The 12,877-nt window shown below is 42.6% G+C and overlaps 1 protein-coding gene across 1 annotated transcript in view; it reads right to left on the bottom strand.

Moving 5' to 3' along the window:
- LOC137376080 (protein diaphanous homolog 1-like) overlaps positions 1 to 12,877 on the bottom strand; it is a 443,374-nt gene that overhangs the window by 74,796 nt on the left and 355,701 nt on the right. Inside the window, exons 23-24 of the mRNA XM_068044098.1 lie at positions 8,182 to 8,311; positions 5,168 to 5,293 (exon numbers count right to left, since the gene is read on the bottom strand). Coding sequence (XP_067900199.1) covers positions 5,168 to 5,293; positions 8,182 to 8,311 — 256 coding nt within the window. The remainder of the gene's footprint in view (positions 1 to 5,167; positions 5,294 to 8,181; positions 8,312 to 12,877) is intronic.

Raw genomic sequence — 12,877 nt, forward strand, 5'->3', positions numbered from 1 at the left:
AAAAATTCCAGAGCATTTTTTTTCCAAGTATGCAACAGCCGAAGAAAAAGGATTTCACTCTTAAAAATGCTAATACAGTGCTTTGGTATAAAACCTACAGCATTCAGTTTGAATGTTAGACTTTACCCTTCAGGCAATTCTAATCCTGTGACCTCAATTAATTCCATACAATGTTCTTCAGCACAGAAATGAAAATCACATACAACACAAGAGAATGTTGCTAATTCTGTCTCGGGCTTCACTCTGATCCTTTCCCTCATTTCATTATTTTCTTTCACTAAACCTTCAATTACTAAATTAACAAGGTCAGCAAGTTTAAAACTCCTTGCAACTGAAGGGACAGAGAGAAATTTATTGCTCACCAACTGTTACACTGAACTTGACAACAAAAGAGATCACTGATGTGTCATAGCGTGAATACAAATGCAATTCTCCAACAAGGCTTGGCCTCAAATATTGCAATTTCAGAGTACATTTTGCAACAATGACGTGATTTAATTAAACATCAAAATGTAAACGATATGTAGCACTGGCAATAATCCCAATTTTAATATAGTTTTATAATGCATTATTCACAGGGACAGAAAATGTCTCGCTTCTGTCTATACCGGTGAATTGCAAGAGTTAAAACAATCATGCAAAAGTCAATAAATAATGAAAAGATGAGCAACGTGGGCAACATAATCTGTAAATCCATTTCCTGTTAGGATCAGTTTTGCTTACATCTGTGCTATTAATTTTACTGTTGCACAAACTATGCTTTTAGGGACACTCCAGTGTATGTGACTAGAATAAATAATTACTATTGTGCAACATGCATGCAAAATCATTTAAGAAAGTCAAACTGAGAAAGCACAGAATGATGCATCAGCTCAAATATAAGGATGATGGAACAAAGAATTGGCAATGCAGAGATTAAGTCACTGCCCTGCATCAATGCTGAATTTCTGCTTTACAGTGAACACAATCCCTAATTCCTATTTATTTCCGGCAACTGTCTGATTGCTTCTAATGGATTTCATGTATCCCCTTGTACATTAATCAAACATTTTCAAATCCAGAATTGCGCTGGCCTATATATGGGTAGCATGCCATCCAAAATACTCGTTAGGGAGCTATCCACAAGAGTATGCCTTTACCATATCTGCCTATTCTCCACATTACCTTCTTTCGTTACGAATGGTCATTTGTCCTGCTGTTCATGCCTTTTCTGGGTTAAAGTTTCGCTTTGCATGATCGAAAGAACATTAATTAAAAAAATCAGAAGTGTCAAATAAATATGCAAGAACAGGCCATTCCAGTTATGCAGATTCAGTATTTGACAGGCTAACATTTTGCACAGGAAATGGCTCTGAAGAAAAGCCTGTATTTCTGATATGTGCAAGGGCATCGACCTGAAACGTTACATGTATTTACAGCCCAGAAACAGGCCATTTGGCCCAACAAGTGTTTGTGTTCCACATGGGTCCCCTCCCATCATTCTTCAGCTAACTCCATCAACATATCCTTTTGTTCCTTTCTGCCTCATACACTTACGTAGCTTACCCTTAAATACATCCATGCTATTCACTGTAACTACTCCTTGTGGTAATTTTAACATTCTAACCACACTCTGGGTTTCTCCTGAATTGCCTACTGGATTTATTAGTGGCCATTTTATATTTACGGCTCCCTGTACTTGCCCACAAGTAGAAACATGTGTTTCTCTCTCAAGTAAAAATCAAACTGCCTTAATGCTTAAGGTAGTTTTTTTTAAAAGGACACTCAAATTACTTTAGAATCATGTGAAGATAACCACAATCTATTTCTGGGCATTCTGCTCAAATACTCGTGTTTGACCAAATTTGTAATTTCACACGCTATATGCTATCACTAAAAGCATTTGTTATCTCTTAAATATCTGCATGATTATTCCTGGAGCTATTTGATCTGGTAGTTGAAATACAAAAGCCTATATTATGCCAGACTTCAAAGCTCAAATAATGGAGGCATCTGACAACCACATCATGCAAATCATGTCTGTCTCCTTTGGGGTCTTGCTCCGAATTTCAGGGAATCATTTCTTGCTCTGGAGAAAACCAAGTAAACTGCACCGTGTGTTGAATCATTGTACTTCTCTAGCAGCAAACAGATTGCTAAACTGAAGACGTATTGTTTCAGAAGTCACTTTACAGGGAATAGTAGTGAAAATCAATGAGATACTGTTAATTTTTTTTTAAGTACCAGTCAGGGCTATAAAAGGGGATCTTCGCCAGTTCATAATACAATGAGTAGTGTGTTCAGTAAACCTCTTTCTGTGATCTCAATTTGACTGATAATTGTAAACTGCTTGGGGCATCATCTTCATGCTCAGTATAACCTCACAAGATCCTGATTTTAAGCTTTTAAAAAAAAAATCCAGAGCTCCCCGATATACTGCCACTTAGTCCATGATCCTAGGACTACCCGGTTTTGATTCCCACTATGTGCTGCGTTAGCTGATCTCGGGGCTCCATGCAGTCTACTGCCCCTACTGCACCTGAGGCTGGGATATCGATGCAATGACCCGTACTGCAAAGAGTATGTGCATGCTAACTGAAGATAGAATTGGGCTTGGTTGGGTTAACTACCCTGCCGACACAAAGTATATCCAATGTCAATGGAATGGTATCCTAACAGAAGTCAGCGCATTCTGCAAAGGCGGGAGGAATAGTAAAAATGCAAATTCCTATAATGTTAAGATTTATTACCAGTCACTGAAAGCTGCACAGCATTTTTCAAGAACACCTCAGATTTACACTGTTACATCAAGCAACTTGAGGTACATGTGATCTGAAAATTTTACATGGGACCTATAAGAGAAACAAAACACTGCACAGACATGCTGAATGGGTTAATGCATTAATTTCAAATCAACACATTATCAGTATGGACATGGTGAACGTACCAAGATGCACATCACTCAGCAGTCAGCATTTCGACTGTGGTATTGTATGGAATCCGTAGTTGGAGGAGTAGCTCGCTCCTATGTTTGGTGTAAGGGGTCTAATAAATCTGCTCTGGAGTGATGGCCACACTAAAGGAACTATAGTAAAAATTGGAAGAATAAACAAGTCAATGATTTTTTGGGTAAAACAGCTTTGTATCATTTACAACCTTGTTGGAAACAAAACATTTGCTTATTTAGAAATACATTCTTCACTGCCTCTATTCTTGCTTCTTTTTCTTCAGCAAGGGATAAGTGCTAAATGCTTTATCTACACTTGTCTAATCCACACTGTAGAATATGCAAGTTAGTCTCTGAACTGTGAAATCTTATTCACAAGTACAAACCATACCAAGTTTTTTTTTCCCTTTTTAAAAGAGGAACAATTTGTAGTCTCTTACTCTCCATGTTACTTTCTCCAGTCAGGAGAGGATCTGTGCCCAAACTGTTGATTTATTTTTTCTCTTTTCAGATGCTGACAGATCTCATTGGATAATTCCAACATTTTCCATTTGTATTACACATTTCTTTTATTTTGCAGCTTTTTCCTTTTTATCTCTACTGTTCCAATTCACAGCTCATTCGCTTCCAGATGTGTGGTATGATGAGCCTAGACCAATAGAGCATTGAAAAATTAGAGATAGCAGGATCAATGCGACCCTTGCTAACTTTAATAAAAAACTCCCTGGGATGAGTTAATTATTTGATTGTACTGTCTGCCAACAAATCCCATGAATAGAACATAGGGACAGGAGTGGGCCATCCAACCTTCAGGGTCTGTTCCACCATTCAATTAGATCATGGGCTGGAATTTTATGGTGGGTAGTCGGGTGGGGGAGAGAACCTGTCCACTGGCCAATAAGTTGGTGGTGAGAACGCCTCCACGGGACCTGGCGATCCAGACCAGATTTTATGCTCCACAGGCCCTTAATTGGTCATGGGCAGGATTTCCACCTCATTGAAGCAAGATGTCCCGCCTAATGGAGCTGTCGGCCAATCAGCGGGGCCGGCAGCTCTTAGTCCCAGGGAGCGATGGCCGCTGCTGGGACTACACTCAGCTGCAGGATGAAGGTGGTCCTGGAAAAAAGCTAAGTTTTTAGAACCTCACCAGGAACAATTGCTTGGATCTGGCGAGGCAAGGGGGGTTGGTCATTGGTGCTGGGTGCCTGCTGTGTGTTGGGAGCAGTTGGGACTTCGGGGGCAGCCCATGGGGCACAGGGTGCCTGATCAGGAGGGCCCCTCACGCAGCCCGTCAGAAGGCCGCCTAGCTTTATCAGGCGATTTTTCTGAGGCCTCAGCCGCCCGCCAGCCAAGCGTAAAATACCCGTGGCAGCGGGAGGAGGCCCTTAAGTGGCAAATTGGCCACGTAAGGGCCTTGATTGGCCTGGGGCGGGTGGGCTGTTTCTCGCTGCCACCACCCCACGTAAATTGTCAGTGGAGGTGGGAGCGGGTCGGGAAGGCCCCCCCCCACCCCTCCCCTCCACCAGCCCGCTCCCTCGGGGGGCATAAAATTCCAGCCATGAATTCCATTTGCTTCATATTCCACAATATCCTATATTTAGCAAATATCTATCAAAAATCTCAATTAACCCTGCATCCATAGTTTTCTTTTTGGTGGGAGTGGGTGTAAAGAGGGTTTCAGATTTGCACTTTTGTGAAAAAAAATGCTTCCTGATACGACTACTAAATGGCCTAGCTCTAATTTTACAATTGTTCTAGATTTCCCCCACCAGAAACAATAGGGTAAAAACAGAGAAACTATCAAATCCTTTTATCATTTTAAAGATCACAATGAAATTACCCCTCAGCCTTCTAAGCACAGAATGAATATTTTACATCTCAGCATTCACACTAAGTGTCGTAATTTCATTTTTTCCCACATGGCAAGTGGTTGCCAGTCAACCTGTTTAACTCAAGATGTTGGAACTCGTATTCATTAAATCCACAGTACAAGAACAATTAGCATTAATCTAGATTTTCTAGTCAGCATTATAGTAATATTGGCAGTAACTCACTCAATCCCAAAAATGGTTAATATTAAATGGAAAATCTGCATCCAATTCTTTTTGTCTCAAAAGCTCCTTCCTAAATTCTATTTTTGTTAAATATATGAAGCAAAGGAAGGCAGGTAGGCAGACAATGGCTAATATTGATCAAACATGAAGAACCAGCTTTAATTTATTTAAACAAAGCGAAAGGATATTGTCATTTTCTCTACAAACTTGTCTTGATCATCATTGGATTGTGGGAAGTTGTCGATGTCTTTTTCCAAAGAGACAATCTGTTTCTCCATTTGTTCCAGATTCTTCTGTAGCATTTCTGCAGAAACTGTAAAGGACACAAATACGTTATTTATCTGAGCACAATTTGCTTTACGGCTTTTTCAATATGCTCTGTGTGGAATTACAGGAACAGAGGTAGGCTGTGTGGAGCTAGATGATCTGAACCAAAGTAGAAGTGGAGACTACAAACATCCTGAAAAGGAAATCAGCTAAGATTCCCAATTGCCATTCAATGATTCTTGCTGAAACTGTGTAAGTGTACAGGTTGCACAAGGAAAGAGTCAGATTCAGGTTCATGACTGAATAGCTTGTTGACTGTGACTGCTCAAGGTCACATGCAAAGAATGGACATTTTGGGTGTGGTACCATACAGCTGTCAGGTTTCTGTGGAAGCATATCAGAGATTGATTGCATTCTTGACCCATGTCTACATACATGTACTGCTGGCAAAAGTCACTGGACAGTGATCAAAAGTGGCTGATTTATCCTTGCTTCAGCCTGGCTGTGCAAGGGCTGTGATGAAAAAGATGGGTAAATAAACACTTCTCTTCCCACTCCCGGATGGGTTCCTCTGGAGTCCCACAAGAATTCATCCTTCACCCCTTCCTAATATTAATCTACATGCTGCAACTCAGTGACATCATCCAATAAAAGTTAGTTTTCACAAGTATGTTGACAACACCCAGCTCTGTCTTATCACCACCTCTCTCAACCCTTCCACTACCTCTATATTATTGCACTGCTTGTCTGACATCTAGCATTGGATGAGAAGAAATTACTTAGCCACCGACTCCATTCCTCTCTCTGACCTGAAATCGAACCAGACTGTTTGTAACCTTGCCGTCCTATTTGCCGTGAACTGAGCTTCCGACCCCATATCCGCTCTATCACCAAGGACGTCTACTTGCATCTCTGTAACATCACCCGTCTTTGGACTGCCTCAGTTTGCTGCTGAAACCCTCATCCAAACCATTGTTATCTCAAAACTCAACCAGTGCTTTCCTGGTTGGCCTCCTACTTTGCCAGCTCCATAAACCTGAGCTCATCCAACACTCTGGCGTCCATATGCTATTCACACCAAGTTCCATTCACTCCTCACCCCTGCGCTCTTTGACCTACATTGGCTCCCAGTCTGTCACATTGATTTTAAAATTCTCATCCTTGTTTTCAAATCCATCCATGGTGTTACCCCTCCCTATCTCTGTAATATTCTCCAGCTCTAATACCCTCTGTGATCTTTGCACCTATCTAAATCTGGTCTCTTGTGCATCCAGATATTCATCGTTCCACCATTGGCAGCCATGCCTTTAGCTGCCTGGGTAGTATGCTTGGAATTCCCTCCCTACACCTCTATCTCCTCCTTTAAGATGCTCCAGAAAACCTAAATCTTTGACCAAACTGTTGCTCATCTGTCCTAATATCTCTTATGTGGATCAGTGTCAAACATTGTTTGATAACGCCCTTGTGGAGCACCCTGAGATGCTTTACTACATTACAAGTTCTTGTTAGAAACACACAGCAGCTCAAATGGCATCAGAAAGAGGTCAACATTTCATTGGAATCTAGTTGTGCTATTTTTCAAATAGGCTGGTGTGGTAATTCTGGTCAGAACCAACTGACAGAAAAAGTAGGGGGCGAGCCTGGAAGCCACACCGCGATTTTATGTGGCCCAGGCCCTTGATTGGCCTGGGGTGGGACTTCTGCCCCTCAGAGGCAGGAAGTCCCGCCTCCAAGAGCTGCCAGCCAATCAGCAGGCTGACAACTTTTCAGTCCCAGCAGCACCATCGGGAGCGGTGGCCACTGCTGGTACTGCCCTCAGCCAAGTCCGGCAACATGGACGAGGCCCTGGAATGCAGTTAAGCGTGTGGGGACAATCGGTTGGGCCCTGGTGAGGCGGCCGGAGGGGTGGTGCGTGGGGTGGGGTTTTGCTCCAGTTAGGATGGGTTGTGCCGCAGGGGGACCTTCCTTTGGGCACATGGTGCCTGATCAGGAGGGCCACCCCACAGCCTGCAAGGAGGCCACCAGGTATTACTGGGCGGCCTTCTGAGCTACTGAACCACCTTCCTGCCGCTGGTAATATATCAGTGGTGGCAGGAGCAGGCCCTTAAGTGGCAATTAATTGGGCACTTAATGGCCATAATTGGCCTGGGTGGATGGACTCTTTGTCACCTCCCCCGCCACTTGTAAAATTGCAGTGTGGCAGGAAGGTGATGGAAACGGCAATCCCTGCCTCCCACTCAATTTTACGCCCTCCCGCCTCCAGCCTGCTCCTGCGGTGACTGCAGGTGGGCAGAAGTGTTTCTAATCATGATCCTACAGGCCTCACATGTAGGGCAGGCTTGATAAACTAGATGGTAGTTCCTTGCCCATCATTTTAATATGTTTGTATTTCCAGCATTTTTCTTTTCATTTTTAGCCGAAGAATAGCCTTCCCCATTCATTTAAAAAAACCCTCAAAGGGTTAAGGCAAACACTGCATGCTGAAGCAGTGAAAGCTTTTGATGGAACCACAGTGGGCCCTAGCGATGATAGTCTTTATTACAAAATGGATACATTTTAAACCAGCGTTCTAATTACTAATTGAAGGATGCACAAATCTCTGTCGGTGTGCCTCTCCAGGCAGACAGCCCTCCCCTTCTGACATCAGTGGCTGTGTATCAATCTCAAGCTATTTGTTCCTTTTAATGTGATCATGCATTTTAGTATACATTAGAGAAACCAAAAATCATTGTACATTGCCTGTGCTTGTAAAACAAATTGAATGCTGGAGGCACAGCTTTCAATGCTAAGTATGTCAGAAGCAGAGCAGACTGCTGTACTAGCTCTGATCAATGGCTATGCGCTTTGCAGGGAGCATTAATGGATAAGAGTAATATTTTCTACTCTTATTATCTAGGTCACACTCTCTATTAAAAAGCTTTACATATCTCTTACTTCGGCTTGCTTTTTCCACGTGGTTTAGCTCCTCTGTGAAGTGAATAATTTCGGGGTACTGTTCTTCACACATTTCTGCTAAAAAGTGCATCAGTGTCATCTTCTGATCAGCTGATTTTGTATCTTTTAACTGTTAAGAAAAAGAAGAAAAAAGTCTGTAACTAGTTGTATTTTAATCTAAGTAGTCAGGAGAAGCAAATGTATTTTTGTCTGTAGAAGATTTACTTTGGGAAAATAAATATTCAGTGGCACTGAACTCTGGCTTTGATACAGTTCTGAGGTGCTGGACTCTTTCAAGTGTTTTGGTCAATTGTCCATTCTTCGTCGTGAAACGGGGGGGCGGGGGGGGGGGGTAATTTTGACTATGTGTGATAGTGTACAGCGGGCAACAGTGAATTGGCAACTCGTTTTACATTGATTCCAAAATTTGTTATTGATGTCAGTGGAAAATGAAATAAAAACAAGAAATGCTGGAAATACTCAGCAGGTCTGGCAGCAGAGAGAGAAGTAGAGTTAACAGTTCAGGTCAGTGACCCTTCATCAGAACAGTGGAAAATGAAATTGGAAGAGACATAACGAGCTGCCAATTCAGTATCACCTGGTTTACATCACACTGAGTCAAAATTATCCCCAGTGAGCCTAGATAAAAATCACAACTGAGATCAATTCCATCTTCAGCTGTCATTTCACCACCGGTACAGAATAGGAGGGTTGAAACTGGCTGTTTATCTTCTCCTTGGCTCAGAGGTACTGAGCTCTACCTTACTACCATCCTGATTGAAACCAGATAACTCAGCCCAGACCAGAAATTGATCCTGGAACCTTCCTGGTGTATATGGCTCAGCTCAACATAATGCACATCCTCAACTAAGCCATAAGGTAAAGCTGCTGAGTGTAATTTAAAAACACAAACACTTCTGAATATAGACACTGAAAGTGCAGTTACCCAAGTCAGTAACTGCCCTGCTAACTTGGTCGGTAATGTACTGCTGCCATTTTACATTATTGTAATGCAAGTCTCCCAATAATAAGCACAACAATGATGAGTTTTGCTGAAGAAGCTATGAGAGATTTGCTTGCAATAGACAGCAGAACTCCCATGTGATGCTGCCCAATGGCTTATGGCAGTGAGTAACTCAGCAGCATGGGTGGGGGTAGAGATGGTTACTGGAGTAAGAATCATGGATTAGGAAAAATAGCCCCGGGATCTCATTCCTGATCACTCTATAGGGACTGTTGTAGAAATAAGTGTGCAACGACTAGATGAGGACAAGATCGAGTTTGGCTGCAATGATCTTCCCTCACCCCACGCTCGAACAGCTTGCTGATGTTCACTGTCCAGGTGCACCCTGAGGCATAATTGGTGCCCACATTAATGTGCTACAATTTAAAACCATGAGAAGGAAGGTGAAAAATGTTATAAGAGTAAGGCATTAAAAAAAAAGCTTTTCAAATGCTTGAAGCAACTGCAGAATCACATGTTCATACAATTACAGTAACGTTCACTCCCTTTTAAAGTTGATCTATGCTTTGCATCATAAGAGATGTGGTGAACTACTCCCAGAACTTTACTCTTACTACCTGAGCTAGCTGTTTATTTGGATGCACTGGTGTGGTGCAGGGGATAGGCGTGAGGTAGGAGGGTGCGGGGGAGTTGAATGGGCTATTTCGACAAACCTTGATGGATTCCATCTGATGAATAAATTATGAAAGTATTGCAAAGCAATTAGCATTACTGGCACTTTGCATATTTTCCAGGTGGCACATCTGTATTTATCTAATATGTTTCTGTCTCATGTCTGAATATTAAAAACAAGGCAGGATTGTACACACAAGGAAGATTTTCTCTATGAGCTCTGTATGGAAATCGTAAACTTGTTTCTAAAGAATTTGTTGATTTTGTGAATGGCTTTATGATGTAGGTACACATGGTGCATTTGATGATGTCATCATCTCTCTTAAAGCAGTACTTTTCAAGCACATACGAACACAGGAACAAACAAGAGCTTGTAGAAAAAGCTTGAACGGTTCGAAAGAGATTTGACAGAGGTGTTTAAAATCATGAAGGGTTTAGATAAGATAAATAAAGATAAACATTTTCCAACGGCTGCAGGGTCAATAATCAGGGGCAAAAATTTTAAAGCGACTGGCAAAAGAACCAGAGGCAACATGAGGAAAAACTGTTTTACACAAGTGGTTAGGATTTGGAATGCACTGCCTGATGGGACAGTGGAAACAGCTTCAGCAGTACCCTTCAAAAAGGAGTTGGTTAAATACTTGAAGAAATCGCAGTGATATGTGAATGAGCTGGAGGTGAGTCGAACAGGATTTCCCTTGAAAGGTGCTGGTGTAGACGCGATGGGCAGAATAACCTCCTTCTGTGTTGCACTATTCTATGATTCCAGTTCATTATGTCGTCAATCTTCTCCTGTAAGCAATATGGTGCTGCAGCAGCAAAGATTCTGTTGCAAGCTCCAGGAATGAACTCCATGCCCTCCCACCATACTCCCGCCCCGAGACCTAAAACAAAATGATAACGTGCCTCGAACATCTGTGCCAACACCTACTAAATGGGTTAGAGTGCCGGAGGGGGAGGGGGTTAATAATAATGGAGCAAGGTCAGTATTTATTACCGAACTGCCCCTGAGAAGGTTGTTTTGAACGGCTATAGTCCGTGTGGTGTAGGTATGTCCACAATGCTGTTAGGTAGGGAGCAACGTACCCTCTAATTTTTTCTTTTGAGAGCACGAGCGATTTATTTCAGTGCGCAGTCCACATGCAATGCAACTTAAGGGGCCAACTTGTGCACGACCTTTTCCGGAAAGTCAGGTTGCTGCATGGCTGCACAGCTTAGATGGAATATTGGTAGGGAGTTTCAGGATTTTGACCCAGCATTGTCCTGTACTCAGGAGATAGAAACATAGAAAATAGGAGTAGGCCATTCGGCCCTTCGAGCCTGCTCCGCCAGTCATGATGATCATGGCTGATCATCCAACTCAGTAACCTGTTCCCTCTTTCCCCCCATACCCTTTGATCCATTTCGCCCCAAGAGGTATATCTAACTCCTTTTTGAAAACATTCAATATTTTGGCCTCAACTGCATTCTATGGTAGCGAATTCCACAGGCTCACCACTCTCTGGGTGAAGACATTTCTCCTCATCTCAGTCCTGAATGGTTTACCCTGTATCCTTAGACTATGACCCCTGGTTCTGGACTCCCCCATCATCAGGAACATCCTTCCTGCATCTACCCTGTCAAGTCCTGTTAGAATTTTATAGGTTTCTATGAAATCCCCCCTCACTCTTCTGAACTCCAGCGAATATAATCCTAACCGACTCAATCGCTCCTCATATGTCAGTCCCGCCATCCCAGGAATCAGTCTGGTAAACCTTCGCTGCACTCCCTCTATAGCAAGAGCATCCTTCCTCAGATAAGGAGACCAAAACTGCACACAATATTCCAGGTGTGGCCTCACCAAGGCCCTGTATAACTGCAGCAAGACATGCCTGTTCCTGTACTCGAATCCTCTCGCTACGAAGGCCAACATACCATTTGCCCCTTTTACCGTCTGTTGCACCTGCACGCTTACCTTCAGCGACTGATGTACGAGAACACCCAGATCGAAAGCCTCTGAAAGTCCAAATAAACCACATCCACTGGCACCCCCTCATCAACTCTACCAGTTACATCCGCGAAGAATTCTAGTAGATTTGTCAGGTATTATTTCCCTTTCGTAAATCCATGCTGACTCTGTCCAATTCGACCACTGTTCTCCAAGTGCTCCGCAATAAAATCTTTGATAATGGACTCTAGAATTTTCCCCACTACCGGCATCAGGCTGACTGGTCTATAGTTCCCTGTTTTCTCTCTACCTCCCTTTTTAAATAGTGGGGTTACATTAGCTACCCTCCAATCTGTGGAAACTGTTCCAGAGTCAATAGAATCTTGAAAGATGACCACCAATGCATCCACTATTTCTAGGGCCACTTCCTTAAGTACTCTGGGATGTAGATTATCAGGCCCTGGGGATTTATCGGCCTTCAATCCCATCAATTTCCCCAACATCATTTCGCTGCTAATACTGATTTCCTTCAGTTCCTCCCTCTCCCTGTGTTCCCTTACATTTCTGGTATGTTATTTGTGTCCTCCTTTGTGAAGACAGAACCAAAGTATGCATTTAGTTGGTCAGCCATTTCTTTGTTCCCCATTATAAATTCCCGTTTCTGACTGTATGGGACCTACATTTTTCTTCACCAATCTTTTTCTCTTCACATACCTATAGAAACCTTTACAGTCAGTTTTTATGCTTCCCACAAGCTTGCTCTCGTACTCTATTTTCCCCTTCTTAATCAATCCATTGGTCCTCCTTTGCTGAATTCTAAACTGCTCCCAATCCTCAGGTCTGTTGTTTTTTCTGGCAAATTTGTATGCCTCTTCTTTGGATCTAATACTATATCTAACTTCCCTTGTAAGCCATGGTTTGGCTACCTTTCCCGTTTTACTTTTGCACAGACAGGGATAAACAATTGTTGCAGTTCATCCATGCGCTCTTTAAATGTTTGACATTGCCCATCCACCATCATCCCTTTAAGTAACGTTTCCCAATCTGTCATAGCCAACTTGCGCCTCATACCTTTGTAGTTTCCTTTACTAAGATTCAGGACCCTAGTCTCAGAATTAACTACGTCACTCTCC

This window comes from Heterodontus francisci, chromosome 12 (genome assembly GCF_036365525.1).
Source record: "Heterodontus francisci isolate sHetFra1 chromosome 12, sHetFra1.hap1, whole genome shotgun sequence".
In the NCBI taxonomy this organism is placed as follows: domain Eukaryota; kingdom Metazoa; phylum Chordata; class Chondrichthyes; order Heterodontiformes; family Heterodontidae; genus Heterodontus; species Heterodontus francisci.